General features: G+C 37.4%; 2 protein-coding genes across 2 annotated transcripts; both read right to left on the reverse strand.

Annotated features, from left to right (window-relative positions):
- Nucleotides 1-2,158: 2,158 nt before the first annotated feature.
- On the reverse strand, nucleotides 2,159-5,940 carry LOC139132280 (solute carrier family 13 member 2-like). The gene is made up of 5 exons (XM_070698668.1): nucleotides 5,892-5,940; nucleotides 5,364-5,476; nucleotides 4,616-4,780; nucleotides 2,486-2,620; nucleotides 2,159-2,299 (listed from the first exon to the last, which is right to left on the reverse strand). Exons 1-5 carry the CDS (start codon nucleotides 5,938-5,940, stop codon nucleotides 2,159-2,161), a joined length of 603 nt encoding a protein of 200 aa, XP_070554769.1.
- A 614-nt stretch (nucleotides 5,941-6,554) lies between these two features.
- Nucleotides 6,555-16,917, reverse strand: LOC139131692 (solute carrier family 13 member 1-like). Its single transcript, XM_070697871.1, has 9 exons — nucleotides 16,673-16,917; nucleotides 13,071-13,179; nucleotides 12,618-12,774; nucleotides 11,975-12,164; nucleotides 11,540-11,625; nucleotides 9,272-9,448; nucleotides 8,563-8,694; nucleotides 6,923-7,053; nucleotides 6,555-6,659 (listed from the first exon to the last, which is right to left on the reverse strand). The coding sequence occupies exons 1-8, from the start codon at nucleotides 16,778-16,780 to the stop codon at nucleotides 6,966-6,968; spliced, it is 1,047 nt and encodes a 348-aa protein (XP_070553972.1). The 5' UTR covers nucleotides 16,781-16,917; the 3' UTR covers nucleotides 6,555-6,659; nucleotides 6,923-6,965.
- Between the last annotated feature and the right edge of the window lie 496 nt (nucleotides 16,918-17,413).

Here is a 17,413-nt window from a genome sequence, read left to right on the forward strand (position 1 = left end):
AATGGTGCCATGCGGAGATTGCCACGACGAGCTCGGTTAACAGAGGAACCGGAGACCGCGGGAGAGAATGTGATACAAGTTTTAATTTAACGATCTACATAACATGAAATAAAAATAATGAGACGAGCAAGGCCATCTGGAAGATGTTACCTTTGATCACAGTGACTACCATTAAAAAAGTATGATATAGTAAAATGGATGTAGCAGATCTAGAGAGAGCACCATTGGTCATTGAAGTATTTTAGGCATACACGGTACACCATTAGATTTTTAGAATGGATGGTATCACTATTAGACTTTGTAAAGAGTAAACGAACCATCCGCTTTCGAAGTATTGCCATATTGTTTTAGAAGATGACCGAGAAATAATATTTTATTTTCACTTCTACTGGCGGAGAGAGACTCTGAGATTAACACTAGAGTCAATCCACAATACTTTGTATAAATTCAAGTGCCCGTAATAATATGATTGGCTATAATATCCCTAAATGAATGTGCCGAAAAAACATCTCTAAATGAACATGCCGAAAAAAAACAATGTCACATTTTACGCAGATTTATCCATCGGTTTATTCAGCGTCGTTTGGAAAACTTTAGGGGCCTTTCAGCGTTGCGATGCATCTCTGTCGTTAATATGCCAAAGAAAGTTTGACTTTTTACCAGGATGTTGGAAATTGCGTCAAGGAATTATTACTTTTTGACAAGGATAGACACATGCGTGATCCAATATACTTCTGCTTATTGTGTTAAATGTGTAAATAGCCAGTCCCCGTCACAGTTTGCATTTGCTGCCCGACGAACCTCGGATCGGTGATCGGAAAGTGCATTCACTCGACATATCTGAGAGCTTGATATACCATAGTTTCCATGGTTGCCATTCAGCGAGATAAACACAGGGGCTGGAGAATTTAGTCAAAGGGAAGAACCAGTTGATTTCGGGGGGGGTGGAGGAAATCGGCACGGCAGCAATCTTTTCGTCACTGTGACGGCGGGTTTATTTTTTCATTTGTCAGTCCTGCATCAAATTATTTTTTGTATGCAGAAGCAATGCAATTCTACTTGACATTTTTTTTCATTGTACCGAAAATTGTACCGAACGTTTATTTTTCAGAGTAAGTGAAAATATAATAACTTTTTTCCATAGTGGTAATGGTCTCAGACAAAACGTAAAGTAAAGAAAGTACAGTTGAGTGAAAAACACAAGTTTTGCCGAATATTGCTGTAATAAAGCTGTAATAAAGCTAGAAGAATTTGATCAAAGGCAATTACACTTGGTATGTAAGGTGTGGATACAATGACAGCAGTCAAAGAAATTTAATATTTTCTTTTTTGGTTGATTACATATTTGTATACTTAATGACCTTTGAATTAATCTGTGGTGAATATTGTTTGTGATATTGATCATAACAATTTCGATGAAGTTGCAAACATATGGCAAACGTTGCAATTCACAGACAACTGCAACATATACTGAAACACGGGAGCATGTTCAGTTCATATCTGGTTTACAAAGTGTATCAGGAAAACTGCGCACCGACATAGATTCTCAGATGGAAAGTATGAATTAATATTTTTTCTTCGACAAAACTAGCGAAAAACATACTAGCTCAGCCATTTGTCTTTGTTTATGACAACCAACATAATATTAACACTCCATTACAAAGGCAGTAACCAACATGTGCTTGAACGTAATTTTCAGAGGAACGCTTTCAGAAATCTCGGCTGAAAGTAAATTACATTATATACTGTGTTAATCAACTCCTCGTAATTTTGAAGCCTGTACTGTAAATTGTAGAATTGCAAATCTTGTTTATCTATTGTACTGGGATTTATCTCAAAAAAGCTCTGCAGTATTAATCTGTCTCATAGGTTTGTCTACTCATTACTATCTATTATTCTTGCATTCATGACGACAAATTTATTATATATAATGTTAGTAATGTTTGGTAGTGTCCAAAGTGTTTGTTCTTTAGTATCGTTGGCGTGATTTACAACCCGGTATCCATTCGAGACAGTGTTCTAGTTGGAGAAAAAACAGAATGTCCTTATGTTTAACGGTTGAAGGCGACCATATATAGAAGATAAACTTCTTCGTTTTGAAGACGTCATCACATTTTGCCGTTCGATTTCTGGATCATTAACGACACTTTTTGGATCATCATGGACTTGACATTGTGCTATTGTCAGGCAGGGCCCAGGAAGGTATTGTGTCAAAATCGAAGATGACGTAGCCGTAGGTGTTGGTGAACAGATTTAGGAAAAACAAGCATATGATGTTCATTAGCCATCCAGCCTTGATCTGTAAGGTAAAATAAACACAATCCAAAATGAATAATTAGGTTATCGAGAGCGGGTCAGAAATTTCATAGTCACCATTTCACAGTCATCATTTCAAACTTCATATAATAGTAATAGTCGTACAAATCGCCAGGTTTCAGGTATTGACAGAATGCCATCACTGCCTGGAGCGTGGCTTGGCACCTACCATGTCACCCATCCTAACGCCAGCCGTGTAGGCCAACATGAACGGCATCCCTGAGATCGGGAGCATGAAGGTAAGATTTGCGGAGAAGACGCTGGGTATTATGTAGTACAGGGGATTCATCGACGTTGCACTTGCCTGCAAGAGACGATAACTACTTTTTAAAAGTGGAAACCAACATTGAATTTGAAGGCTTTGATGCACAAGTATGACAAATCGCCGTGGCATGACACCTGTATGCACTTTGACCCAAGCAAGTCAGTGGTCATGCTGCGGAATGGGAGGGTTTGTGAAACGTCCCATTTATGACCGATATACAGGGAATTTATTAGCCACACACGATAAAATGTATTTATCATTATAACTGCTCTAAAAGTTAAACATAGGGCCAAAGTCCCTGAAGCTACTATAGACATGGATACAAAATTAAGTATTTCCTGACTGTATGAATTATCTCACTTAGGTCATCCTAGGGACTTGTAAACCAAATATTAAAGCTGTCTGACCAGCGGTTTTGAAAGAACAAGCAACTCAACAGTTGACAGAGCTCTGCTGTGTTATATAGAGAATAACATTTTGTGACACATGTATTGATGAAGAAGGTGGATATCGTTGATTAACATTGTAAGTGAGTTCTGTTGAATAAGCTGAGACTGTACATACTCAGAGAAAGCACACTGAAGAGACAAATGTTTGAAACTTAAGAAGTTCAAGGTCATCAAAAGCATTATAAGGAATCATGTAACTTTCATTGCACTGTTTACACAGATTGCATAATTGCTATAAATAGCACATGAGGAATCTTACAGCCCAGCTTTACCATAAAAACCCTATCACTTTGACCACTCTTTTAATTGACCACTCTATTTTTTTCCTCAAAAAGTAATTTATTTTATCCTTACCAAGTCAACCACAAATGGAAATTAGAACTTTCTCTATCTCTATCTCTATTGACTATTGACTATTTTTAGCAATTTCTTTTAGATAACATACAGGGCACAATAAATGGCGGTTCAGAATATGTCAAAGTTGGGATTCAGGAAAGTTGCCTTTACATGTTTTAATCCTCCAAGATGGTAAGCATTTCACTATGAACTGTCAAAAAAGTTGAACTTTCTGATAATTCTACACTAAAATTATTTTGGCTTTGATGATTTCCTAATTAATTCAATTATTTAAAATCATAATTATTTTTCCTGGGTGAATTGATAGGGTTTATACAGTACAAGAATTACATACAATGTAAGTCAAATTTTGACCAAAATGACAAAAAAATTCCTTAAAATACACATTTGCATATTTCATCACAATTTGAACAAATCTGAGTTGGGTTACCCCTAGCGACCTGTATACCAAATAACAAAGCTGTCTGACCAGCGGTTATGAAGAAGAAGATTTTTTACCAAAAACACCTTTTTTGGCATTAATTTGCCTATTTTCAACAATATCAAAAAATTAAAAAACTAGTTTCTCAAAATCATATTTTTCATCTACACAGCGAATATCAATCAGTAAGTACTGCGGTTCTCAAGATATTTGAGTGGACGGACGCCTCACAAACGGACATACATACATACATACATACATACATACAGACTGACGCCGGACGGATACCCATCCCAATAGCTTCTATAGACTATAGTCTAAAGTAGCTAAAACGGTTATGTCACTCTTTCCTCTCAAACAAAGATACACACAATAATGGAAACTAAAAGTGATTATTAAATAATTAATGACAGAATTTATATGAATAGCGCTGATCGCAAATGACGTCATTTTTTCTTTCATTGATGCAAAACTAAATATATATGTCGGATTGTCCGCATTTTCCGAGAGAAACCTGCTAGTGTTACACTGGGCACTACAACTCACAAGAATTTATGGCTCAGACTACAAGCTGCAACAACTAGCCGTGCATGCAGCAACAAACTTTTGTCCGAATTTCAGGCAGCGATGTCCGATGTCGCGCGCGTACAGTTATATTTAGTTACAAACCTGAAATCGCGATCAACGCTATTGTTGGCATATCAGAAATTAAGTACATAATTTTATTGTGCATGGATTCATCAGCGTATTTAAAGGGGACGTATTAGTGGATGTCATAAATGTACAATAAATTTGTAAATTACTTACCAGCGACGCAAGTATTGGCATCATCACTATGACAACCTGTATGTTCCCCATTAGCTCCGTTGTAATGGCCAATACCACGGTCAAAACCAACACAATAACCCAGGGCTCTTGGTCGGCGACGCGGTCTTGGAAATACTCATCGATGGCTTTAGAAATGCCAGAATTCTTTAAAATAAAAAAATAAACACATTGCTATCAGTCATGTGCCCATATCCAACCTCCAAAAGTTTCTGATAGTGTGGTGGTACTTACAGGTTTAGGGTGCCTGGAACAGAACTGCCGCAGTAAAATAAATATCCATTGTGTCTCTCGGAATTTTTCTGATCAACCACTTGTGGGGATTCATTTCAAAGCTCTTGGTGTAAAAAACTTTTGACAGTCTTAGTTTTTTGAAAATCGAAAATTGTATTTTTTCTCCATAGAGTTAGCGTAACACTGGGGGCGGCCATTTTGAATATCAGATATTGGTAAATCGTGGGTAATTTGTTTCTCTAGTACCAAAATTTGCACGTTGACCCCAAATTTTCATTCCTGATTCCTTGAGGAAAGTTTGAGCAAAAGTTTAAGTCTTTCATTTTCGAGGCGCATACTACCTTAAATATTTCATCTTAAACAGAAGAGCGTCTCTCGCCTCTCCAATTGTGTTTGACAATATGCAGACTGTAATCATCGTTAAAGCTTCATCATTGTTGCCACTGATTGATTTCATGATTGTAAATACAGCAAAACTATGGCTAGTATCGCTTACCTGGATAGCCTCTGCCAGTGCGAAGTATCCACCTGTAATCAAAAGGAGTCCCCACGGAAGTTTCCTGGACACATAATCCCACGTCAGCACGGTTTTTGGTTTCCGTGTACTACCTACCAACAACAAGGCAATTGTGTGTCATTTAAATCCCTATAGGGCTATTACGGATGGAAAATTAGATCTTGAGAAAGGAGAAGAAATACTGAGGGAAACTCAAAACACCAGTTTGCTTTTGCAGATAAATTTACGTGATTCGAAGCTTACAGAAATATAAGCTTGCAGCAATATGGTGACACCTGTCCCTTCTCGAACAACTGTCAAATCCTGGGGCATTGAACACATGTCTGTCCTGCTTTTAATGCATTAACTGCTGATATATCTGTAGGACTAAGTCTTTCCTTGATCTGATCTAAGGAAATTTGCTCAAGAGCTCAGAAAAATAAAACTCAGTAGAACAGGTACCAGAAACACTTTTACCAATTGGCCAGAGGCAAAGAGTTGTTAAATTTCAGATCCATCTTGACTTACTAGGGGTACGACAGTTTGGCTTCTCTTCTTGGATGATGAAGAAAAGCATTGCTATTCCACATGTTATGCATGTATTACTTGTATATCTGCAAGAGAAAGCAAGAGCATTAGTTGCATACGCAAATACAGACTGTACCAATTGTTAACATTTTGCTCTCAGATACCAATTGTTTTGATCTCTGCTGGTGGGTTTTTGCAATCTAAATTGTTCATTCATCAATGCTTGCTATTTAAACATTTCCAGATGACGATATAGATGCGATCATAAAGCAATGCGTTACGTTACGTTAGCTTCATTTCACGATGCCAATAGCAGTGGTAGAAGTAGCAGTAGGGACAAAGAGTACTAGGATACCCGCCTTATCAATTCTTTGAATCAAGTAGACAGTAAAAGTAACAATAATTATCATTATCATTTAAAACGGTTACATTCCCATGCTTTTACAAACGATGAAACAGTTAGTTATGCAGCCCAGCGATTTCGATGACTTGTGTTTTACTTTGCAACTGCGATTCTATCATAGACACTCGAGTTTTTCTCGAGGGTCTATGATTCTATCAAAAGCATACTGATTTTGTTTCCAGGATCGATAAGACGACCTTGAAAATCGCAAAATGCTCTATGTGGCAGTTATTCTAGTTATTCTACTATTGACAACATACCCTTTTGGGAAAAGCGTCTTCCATCCTTTCATGAATTTCAGGTCACCAAAAAATAACAGTACAACGTATGACAGTACGAGAAAGATGGTAACAGCTTCTGACCACCTGCATCAGAGATAAATCGTCATATTCATAAATAAGTAAATACGGCATAATTAAGTAAAGGTAGAGTGACTGCCTTTGCACATTTCTCCCGAATGAAAGCACGCTATTCTGATACAAAGGATCTAGAACTCTTTAGATATGCAAAACCATTTTGTTTACATAACGATATTTTCAGAAGCAAAATAAGATAATTCTTAAAGGACTTGTGGCCAATCCATGTCTTCATAAACATTTTATGTGCACCCAAGTACAAATCTACTTACTTTAAATCTCCCAACTTTGCATATTCTCGCCTTATGTAAACTTTTACATGATCTTTTGTGTTGGTCGACTTGTTGGGTTCATTCTTCTGGGAGCAGCACTTTCAACGGAACTGCTATCTCCTCTACTTTTCCTGAAGAAAATCATAATTTGAGATCAGTTGACGTTTACTGGCTCAGGCCTTTTTCATCCAACCTGGGCATTTCCCCTGTCCTCAATGGCAGTTATCATTACCTCAGAGCATCCTCAAATTTTATCTGCAGACTTGCTGGTCTTATAACAGGAGTGAGCATAGCAGCATAGTATGTCATATTAAGAATGGGCATTTCGCCCGGTGTCTTTGACTGCCATCTTCGTTTTGGGAATAGCTGTTGTACGTTGTTGGTTCAAATGCAATCGAGAATTTATCAAATTAACAGGGTGTAGCTTAGGCCCCTGGGTTGGCGTAGACAGTGTAGTTTTACTGCTCAGCTTCTTTTTGCCTTGCGCTGGTCAAGCCATTGAAGGCACATATGCATCAGACAAATACAACAGCTATGCTCTGTGAGCGAGGATCTGCTGGAAGAGCTGAGTACCTGAGATGGCCCATGAAAACAAGCAACTATAGTGATTCTGATGATAAAAACAAGCGTCTTCGCTCCATCTTCATGTTCTACCATTTTCATGTTGATATATGGACAAAGTTCAGACCTTGTTGTGCTGGGACATTCTCAAAAACAACCTTTTTGCCCTTAGTTTCCTTTGACTTACTGGCAGAAGAAAACCAATGCTTATAATAGCATGTATTGTGACTCATCTCTCTCTCTCTCTCTCTCTCTCTCTCTCTCTCTCTCTCTCTCTCTCTCTCTCTCTGTCTGTCTCTCTCTCTGTCTCTCTCTCTCTCTCCTCTCTCTCTCTCTCTCTCTCTCTCTCTCTCTCTCTCTCTCTCTCTCTCTCTCTCTCTCTCTCTCTCTCTCTCTCTCTCTCTCTCTCTGTATATTTCTGCCTGGGATGTCACTGTATTCTACCGGGTATCAATCAAGGTTTTAACCTTGTTATAAATCTTTCCACAGGATTTGTTCAACTTGTTTCAATTTATTCAATTGTGCTGTAATCTATTTCATCAGTGATGGTTACAACCTAATGCGCAGTCCTATAAAGTACTTACTCAAGCAAATAAATAAATAAATAAATAAATACATACATACATATATATATATATATATATATATATATATATATATATATATATTATATATATGTATGTATGTATGTATATATGTATATGTATATATATTATATTATATATATGTATATAATATATTTATATTTAATTTGATTTCAAAAGCAAAGGGGCGTTGTGGGATATACAGAGCAAAAAAAACGTACTGTATTAGGATCAACTTGACAGTGTGATTGTTTCTGACATGACGCAACCGCTTTCATCTTCACAAAAGTTCGAGTACCCAACTCCGTTGTAAAGAATGCAACTTCAAGTGCTAGAAATCCAAGCTCAATATTTTTACTTTTGCAAAGTGCATTGGCAGTTTATGATTATTGTTACATTGTTGCCTATTATTAATAACATTTTCATATAATATGTTTAATAAATTCTTATAGTTAACTAAAGTGGCATTAAAATTGTAATTATCCGTAGCCTCACCTCATTTTCTTCATCTTTCGACTCATGATAAACGCCATCCAGACATAGGCGCACAGTAAGGAGGCCAGCTGTAGGGGAAAGCCGAACTGGATCCATAAATCGAATTCTACTACACTGCTTGGGCCGTAAATCCTAAACAGGGAAAGAAAAGCAAATATAATCCAGTTTATTACTGTAGTTGGTATAGTTGAGATTAGATTTTCAGTCTATGTTCTCAGTTTAGTATGTATTTCACTGCAGTTAATCAAGTTGCATGTGAGTAATTTGCTTTTTCACTTTACGGGCACACCTTCGTGGTCACCATTTTTTTGATCGTCGTTTCTGCCCCCTCTCACTACATACATACATGCATACATACATACATACATACATACATACATACATACATACATACATACATACATACATACATACATACATACATGCATGCATGCATGCATGCATGCATGCATGCATGCATACATACATACATACATACATACATACATACATGCATACATTCATACATACATACATACATACATACATACATACATACATACATACATACATACATACATACATACATACATACATACATACATACATACATACATACATACATACATACATACATACATACATACATACATACATACATTTACTACAAGTATGTGTGTGCACGTACACGCATATGTATGTCTTATACATATAGTACTGACCTACCTACCTCATTAACTGCGCATTGGCAATGATAGGTACTATAGTTCCTATCATTGTCGCTGAACCTCCGATGGTATTACCATATGCTATGCTCAGTAACAGACACCTGGTTAAGGCAGATTTCTTATTCACATCATTTCCATCAGTGCCGTTGTCATTATCTTCTTCTGTGGCATCGAAATCCCTGTAAGGTATGTTTAACGTTTTTAGTTTGTCAATGGGTTATTTAATTTCATATCACGAACTTCAAGGTATCGGATTTTGGTATTTTGGAGTAACAAATCTGCCTGTAAAAGGGGGGGGGGTCGAGTTCGACAAAATGTTTACATTTTAAAATGGTGTCAAATTATCACAAACTTTTAACTCGGAATAGAACTTATTTCGTATCTATGAGACAGAAATTTTACTACCGGTTGCAATATAACAATTCATAATTCCTCTGCTTGTTTCCATCTCAGCTATCTTATATCAGTCACGCTGCCTGTTGAGAAACCTCTCAATCTCATAGTGCTCAACCGATACTATTTGCTCGCTCCTAATTGTAACTTAATCTGCTAGATTGACGACGCTCTGAGGTACATTATGAATATTATCAAATAGCTAAACCGGCCTATCTGACATCGACACGTGGCATTTTCGAATTTCTACATATCTTAACTATTACTATTGCAACAAAATGAGAAGTCTCACAAACGGTAGGTACATTCTGTAGGGGTCTAGTCAACTCGGCTAAAAGCCATTCTGCCTAAAATCAACTCTGTCGGAACGCACATTTTCATAACGTGTCGTTTTTCACTGCCGGCACCATTTGTATTTCTGTTTCGCCATACATCAGCAAGAAATTGTCCGCTCTGGCACACACGACACCGGACAAGCCAAGAAGTTATCGCCGATAAGAAACTTCCAAGCCATAGAAGATGTTCGACAGCAACGATATTGCTGCAAGGAAACTTCTGAGAACGTGGAAGCTTTGAAAGGAAACGCATTAAATTTGTCAGCCGAAACTAAATTCATAGAAAACTGTTGACAAGCGCTATATTTGCGTTAGCTTATTTCAGACAAACAAAGAGGTAGTCTATATATGTGGGTTTGATTTTGTGGAAACTCAGCCATCCGTCGTTAGGAATAAGCAATATGCCAATTCATGTCAGTTTTTTATCGAGTTGTCATTTATACTAGCAAGATATAATGCACATGCTTTGAATTGTTGGAAAAGATACATACTTTTTGTTATATTCTGATGGAAAATATCAAAAAGAATTGCAATGGTAACTGATCGTTTTCTTCATCAATGACGTCCCCAGCAGGATTGTGTTATGATTTTTATGTGTAGTCCTTTAAGTTTACTTTGGATCATGCAGTATTATTATTATGCATTATTATACACCTACTGCCGTAACCTATGGGAGTTTGACCGTCCAATAACTTTCCGTATTTTGTATAGTACGCGGAGTCCCGAATACGGGAGACGCGCGACGCGCCTGTAGCAATTTTATTTCAACAATCGCTTGCGTTCCACTCATATCGCGCGTGCCGCATCCCTCAAAATTTACCACAGAATTAGTTTATACGGACGATTAATGGAGGGAGGTGTATAATAATACACAAAATACGGCCCTGTATGGACTCGGGCTCAGTGAGTGACGTATTGGACTCGCCTACGGCTCATCCAATACGTCACTCACTGAGCCCTCGTCCATACAGGGCCGTATTTTGTGAATAACCCTATAATATTGTTGGGTTCTGTCATATTATAACATTTACCTCCAACCATATCGGTAATATGCATCTCAAGATTCACTGATTGGCGACTTTTGGTCTATATTTACACACACACACAAACAAACAAACAAACACAAATATAAATGTAAGCAACTGCTCGTCATTGTGGAAACGCTGACTATCAATTTGTAGCAATCGGTATGTTTGGTAGGTTATCAAATTTTCATACTAATGCCATGATCAGAGGGTTGAATTTTCCAATGCCAGATAAGTAATGTACAAATATAATATCATTCTTTAACATTTTCAAACTAAATCCTAATGATAGAAAATCCGTACTTTGTGATCATTGTTCACGGGTTTAAGGAGCAAACTCTCCGTAGACGAGTATGGGTCGAGCAGATATTTGCTTATTAGGTTTGCTTTAGACCCGGTCAGGTTTAGGACGAGTTTGTTTTCGGCAGCATTGACTTTTTGCAGGGTTAGCTTTAGGCCGAGTTGACTGTCTGACCCGGTTTTATACGGGAACAAACTTTCAAAAGGGAATATTAACTTTAGAATATTGACGGAACTTCCGGTAGCGAAGACGGCTGGGTCTTTTTTAACATCTCCGAGTTCCTTCACCTCAGGCTCTGTATCCTGTGTTAAAAAAGTACAATAACATCTTATTCGCGTTACATAAGGGCAGAAAAACACTTTGTATATGTCATTTAATCAATAAGTTTAAAACACACCGTGCGTCAGAAATATATACATGTAAGTAAATAGAGAGGTTGAAAGGTGGGTAGGTCGTTATTATGTACTACCTGCGTACTTAGTACGTGAGTGTTGTGTATATGTATATGTGTGTACATATGTACCAGTATGTATGTTTTCAGACGTCTTTTTATTGATCAAGTGGTCAACAAACGTCGGTGCCTCCATGAATCCGTCCGTTATTTTATTATCTCTGACTCTCATAATCTTCGAGTCATATTATAACGTTTACCTCAGTCCCTTCACCCTGATACTGTGCATTTGTATATCCTGTTAACTTGCTTGTCCTGAACGGTCGGCCGAGTTGACGATCTAGCTGTTCTCCCAAGGCTACTCCAATTGGCATCATCATGCTAACCATCGCTGTGTTTGGTAGCCACATCGACAAGAATCCACTGATTAAAAAGATACCAAAGAGAATTCTGCAAAGAAATGAAAATAAAAAAGTATGCGTACACTGAGTACGGTGGCCTTTAAGTTCTAAGTGACAGTTGATAATGTTTTAGCCAAGATGACCCATTTCAGTGATTTTACATCTCAATTTTTACATACATACACACATACATACATACATGCATACATACATTACATACATACATACATACATACATACATACATACATACATACATACATACATACATACATACATACATACATACATACATACATACATACATACATACATACATACATACATACATACATACATACATACATACATACATACATACATACATACATACATACATATATACAGACAGACAGACAGACAAGACAGACAGACAGACAGAGACAGACAGACAGATACTAGCCAATCGGGCACGATACTAGTTTAATCGTAGATGTTATTTAACAAAAGCGCTCATCCCATACCCATACGGACTTGATCCGAATACCAACAGGCTACGCAGAACAATTCTCTTGTGCAGATCTGTACGTTCAACCGCTGTCGAAATAGTCAAGACTCCGATGACGAACAAGATTTGGTCGGTGAAGTAAGCCTTGCCAAGTGTGGCTGCATCCATGAGCCCTGCGTTAGGTAAGGACATACAAGCTATGCATGAAAATCTTCTGTGGAGAATGATGCAATAGATTGAGCGAAATGTGATTATTTCGTAGAGTTTGGCCTTCTGTTGTCATAATTGCCAAGGCTGTTTTGTCAGTAATATGAAATTGCACATCCAACAGTAACATGCTATGAGTAAAGTCAATATAAACTTTGGTCATTCACACATACAGCTAGCCTTCCTTGTAAGTTTGCACACGGTCCGCGGTATCTACTAGAAAGAAGTCCTAACGTACCAAAAACAATTTATCATTCCTTACCTAGGAGTGGGAAAGTCGCAGCCGGTAACAAACCGATCATTGCGAGGGGTATAGCTTCTGTTAGAATATACACCAACATTACAAGGAACATGTAGAGACATTTTGAAGCCTGTGTGCATACCACAAATATAATGTAGTTTTAATATCCGGCAATTTACATTTAAGCTACGGTTAACACGCGGCAGACTGCGCACTTTATCAGTACCTTACAAGCTAAACACACTAACGCGGACATACCATTTGCAAAAATCTACAATGGTTCTGACCTTGTTTGATCAGTGTGGCGTGCTTTTATTTGTTGTTGTCTTTAATTAATAGGGTAGGCTGGTTTGAGTGTCACGCCACAAATACTATGCTTGTTGAACCATAGCCAGTAGAGAAACATACTGTCTACCGTCTATGGTTGAACCCATAACAGTGTGCAGAAGTTTAGTATTGAAGGCGTGGTAATTTTTAGTTTTCTTCCACTTTGCAACTCTTTAATTCTTTCACCTCCATGGTCAGCGGAAAATGTTTCGTTGCAAACCAAGCAAAAGCTTATAAATCTTTATGAAATTCAACCATTGACTGAAATATTGTCGATACATGTAATCTTTTGTTGTACTGTAAACTGAGGTTTACAGTGCCAGGTTCGATGCAATGATATCGTCTTCTGCGTGTATCTCAAGAATTGAGAAACAGACCAAGAATTAACCATATGAAAAATTTCGATATCAGTGTCATAGAGTTTTCATTGAATTATATGCGTTTTCATAATTTTTCAATCTTACCCAACTTTTGAAGTATACCGTAGGGGTAAGGATACTATAAGTATTGATGTTTGCAGAATTTGTACTGATTTCTGTCTGTGTGTTTGTCTATGTGCATCAGCCTCTCTTCTCATCAAATCATCAAATGTTATCAAAAGTTGTCATGTTTAACTCATGCTTTGTTCCATTTTGCTTCTCACTCTTGGGTCTCTCCGTCAGTGTGAGGGACATTTTGAAACTGAGGAAGAACACACTCTGTTCTTTGTTCTTCTAGTAAACAAATCCTTGTTTCATTTACATATAGCACTCTATTATCAAGACAACAGCTTGTGTAGTCCGATAGGTTCAACCTGTTCAACACGTCCCAGGCTAACTTTTTTCAGATCAAGTTATAAAATCAATTTCAGTCCGATTCGATAGCAATTAGTTCAAGATTTTCAACCACGTGTAAGGACCTTGAACCCAGCCATAGACATTACCGCATTTGCGGGGAACGGTCATGAAACTTAACCAAAAATTTAAACAGCTAGTTGCGTTGAAGGCACGGTAGACCTGTCAGACAGTTTTACCCTTTGGAAGCCGTGGCGAACAAGTGACCCGAACCAATCACATTTAAAAACGGGCAACGAAGTCTGACAAAGGCAGGTTGCTCTTTCTTTCTCTCGATAAGGCCTTGACCCCCAACGAATGAATGTCCTATCGTAAATGTCATTTGATTCAAAATGACGGAAGTTTGTCTTATAGACCCTCGAGAAAGGGTCTATGTCTTACTTCAGTGTACACAATAGCACAATATATGTCATGAAATGTCACGTACGATTACGTTTTGTCAATTTGTAGAGATCAAATCGGGTTCCCGAAGAACTAATGTTACTAATGCAGAGGCTCTCAGTTACCGACAATGGTCGGTACCGATTTAAAATTTCTTAGACTACGGAGTTTGTCTATTGTCTATAGCCTAGAGACACTGTGAGACCATTTCCTTTCATGAGTGTGGGAAAACTAACTTACAGGCTTACAGCTAAGTGCTCTGTTTTTCATTGAATACTGTGAGTAAGATCAGCACAAACTTGTTTACTACATTGCTAAACCACGGCTTAGGCCAGATAGTTTTAATCGATATTGCTCTTCTGTTTGATGATTTTGTAATATGGCCAGGCCGCTGTAATGGCGTTAAAGTACTAAACGTTGTCGCTACAGATAAAATACCTGATTTTCAGCAAGTCATAAAACTATGTTTGGACTCTACATATTGAAATGCATGAGAAAATAAAAATATGGTGTATGGCTTTCAAGTGACTGTCATGAGTGACTGCGTGATACAACAACTAGTTTTCATTTATTACAAGGGGTGGGCCAGAGGAAATCAGGCGAGTTCCATCAATTAAAATTTGAGTTTCTCTCATAAATACCCAATCTAAAATGCGACCCTACCCCTTTTCAAAATTATGAAATATTACCTTCCCCCATTCCAAATTTCAATGCTTGAGATTCGTGTATGACCTTGCCAGAAGATTCCATCTTTGCCATATGATCATACCCGTTTGTTTGTGGCCTTATTATTTGCACGTACGACACATTAATTCTTACTGTCACCGAAAAGATAATACTCGTAATGATTAACCCATATCGAACACATGCCTTCTGTTAAAATATGTGTGTATATATGCCCTTCGCACTCCCACGTATAGCAGACTGAAATTTTTATTGAAATTCTAATATTATAACTTTTATATATGCACTTCTACCCTCGATGATCCAGTCAAGTACATTTATGTCAATAACATAGCATAAATAAGTGAACAGCTAAAACTAGATTACATTTGGGGAACAAAAATTATAATTTTTCTCAATAGACGCCTACGCACAGTGACCTGGCATTTTTGGGTTAAATTTCAATGTCATATTTGTAGAACATATATTTATTTCTAACAACCCTAGCCTAATCAAATACATTCATGTAAAAATCAAGCCTATATAAATACACAGATACAGATAGTTTAACTTGTGCCCCATAGACGCCCATGTATCCAACCCAGATGACATCTTTTGGTGAAATACTATTATCATATCAGTTGTCATAAATGCGCTAGTTTCGCTAGTTTTACATGGTTGAAAATTGACATTATTAACTTTGACAAAAACGTCTCGCACACATATGCACTTTCACTTATCCCGCTCCAGTCCAGTACATTTATATTGCAAATTATTCATGCATAACGGCCAACTTCATACATGTGTGTACGCATGTACGTACGTATGTATGTAACCTTTATTACCTCAAACTTGTGGTGTGTTTGAATGCACATATATCACATGTATGTATGTATGTATGTATGTATGTATGTATGTATGTATGTATGTATGTATGTATGTATGTATGTATGTATGTATGTATGTATGTATGTATGTATGTATGTATGTATGTGTGTGTGTGTGTGTGTGGTGTATGTATGTATGTATGTATGTATGTATGTATGTATGTATGTATGTATGTATGTATCTATGTATCTGTATGTATGTATGTATGTATGTATGTATGTATGTATGTATGTATGTATGTATGTATGTATGTATGTATGTTTGTATGTATCTATGTATGTATATATGTATCTATCTATCTATCAATCAATCTATCTATCTATCTATCTATCTATATATCTATCTATCTATCTATCTATCGATGTATGTATCTATGTATCTATGTATGTATCTATGTATCTATTTACGTACGTACGTATGTATGTATTCCCTTGGTCCATCGCTCCTCATGATAAATAAAGCTCCCTTACACAGGGTCTCTGACGTAAACACGTAAGGAGTTGGATAATAGAATTGCCAGAATATACTTACAGCGGTCTTGTACACGATAGGAATCGGTGACAGTAGCAGTGGTGTCAGGAGTGTTATGAGTAAATCCCTGTTGACGAGCAACAGTCGACAAGTACGGTTTTGCACCATTTTCACTTCCTTTGTAACGCTACGTACGCCGACTGCCTTCTTAGTATGTGGCGGACACTTGTATGAACACTGACAAACTTATTGTGAACCGAGAAGTTTGTGTCGCATTCGAGAGGAAACTGCCCAGTACCAATAGGGGATTGTGGGTGACTATGCAAATATATGCATTGAAAGCAATCATGTGTGGCACTCAGCTGCACACTAGCCAATTTCGCTGGGGTTTTTTTTCACAGTGTGCTTTACGTCACAATGTTTCAGGTGACTTGTGCATGACTACCTATGAAACACTATCACATTAATTGTGAAGTGACATTCGCAAGCTTTTCTGCGAAAGAAACAGACATTTTTAAAATGAGTCAGTAAAGTTTGACGAATTTAGTTCAGCGTATGCGATCATCTTTCTTTCTTTTGAATGTTGTGTGTTTTTTTACTGTTGTTGAACAAAGACCGCAACTCCTGAAAGGTATTTATTAGTGACTCGGTTTCCCCAGATTGTCACGCAGGGTCAACAAACAGGAATGCCTCCGAAGGACAATGAGGTAAGGTCAGAGCATATTTATGTCGCTCCGAAACAGTAGTTCAACTCACATGTCGATGAAAGAAGTGTTAGTTGTCGATGAAAGAAGCGTTAGC

The sequence above is a fragment of the Ptychodera flava genome, chromosome 4 (genome assembly GCF_041260155.1).
Source record: "Ptychodera flava strain L36383 chromosome 4, AS_Pfla_20210202, whole genome shotgun sequence".
In the NCBI taxonomy this organism is placed as follows: domain Eukaryota; kingdom Metazoa; phylum Hemichordata; class Enteropneusta; family Ptychoderidae; genus Ptychodera; species Ptychodera flava.

Bases quoted from the DNA above. Each gene is read 5' to 3' on its own strand.
- LOC139132280 (XM_070698668.1), bottom strand. From the start codon at position 5,940: ATGCTTTTCTTCATCATCCAAGAAGAGAAGCCAAACTGTCGTACCCCT. The intron at 2,621-4,615 runs GTAAGTAATTTA...CGTCTCTTGCAG, and splicing joins TGCCAATACTTGCGTCGCTG to GCAAGTGCAACGTCGATGAA. The intron at 2,300-2,485 runs GTAGGTGCCAAG...TTTACCTTACAG, and splicing joins GCGTTAGGATGGGTGACATG to ATCAAGGCTGGATGGCTAAT.
- LOC139131692 (XM_070697871.1), bottom strand. From the start codon at position 16,780: ATGGTGCAAAACCGTACTTGTCGACTGTTGCTCGTCAACAGGGATTTA. The intron at 11,626-11,974 runs GTAAACGTTATA...TTTTTAACACAG, and splicing joins ATCAGGGTGAAGGGACTGAG to GATACAGAGCCTGAGGTGAA. The intron at 9,449-11,539 runs GTTAATATTCCC...CATACCTTACAG, and splicing joins AGTTCCGTCAATATTCTAAA to GGATTTCGATGCCACAGAAG.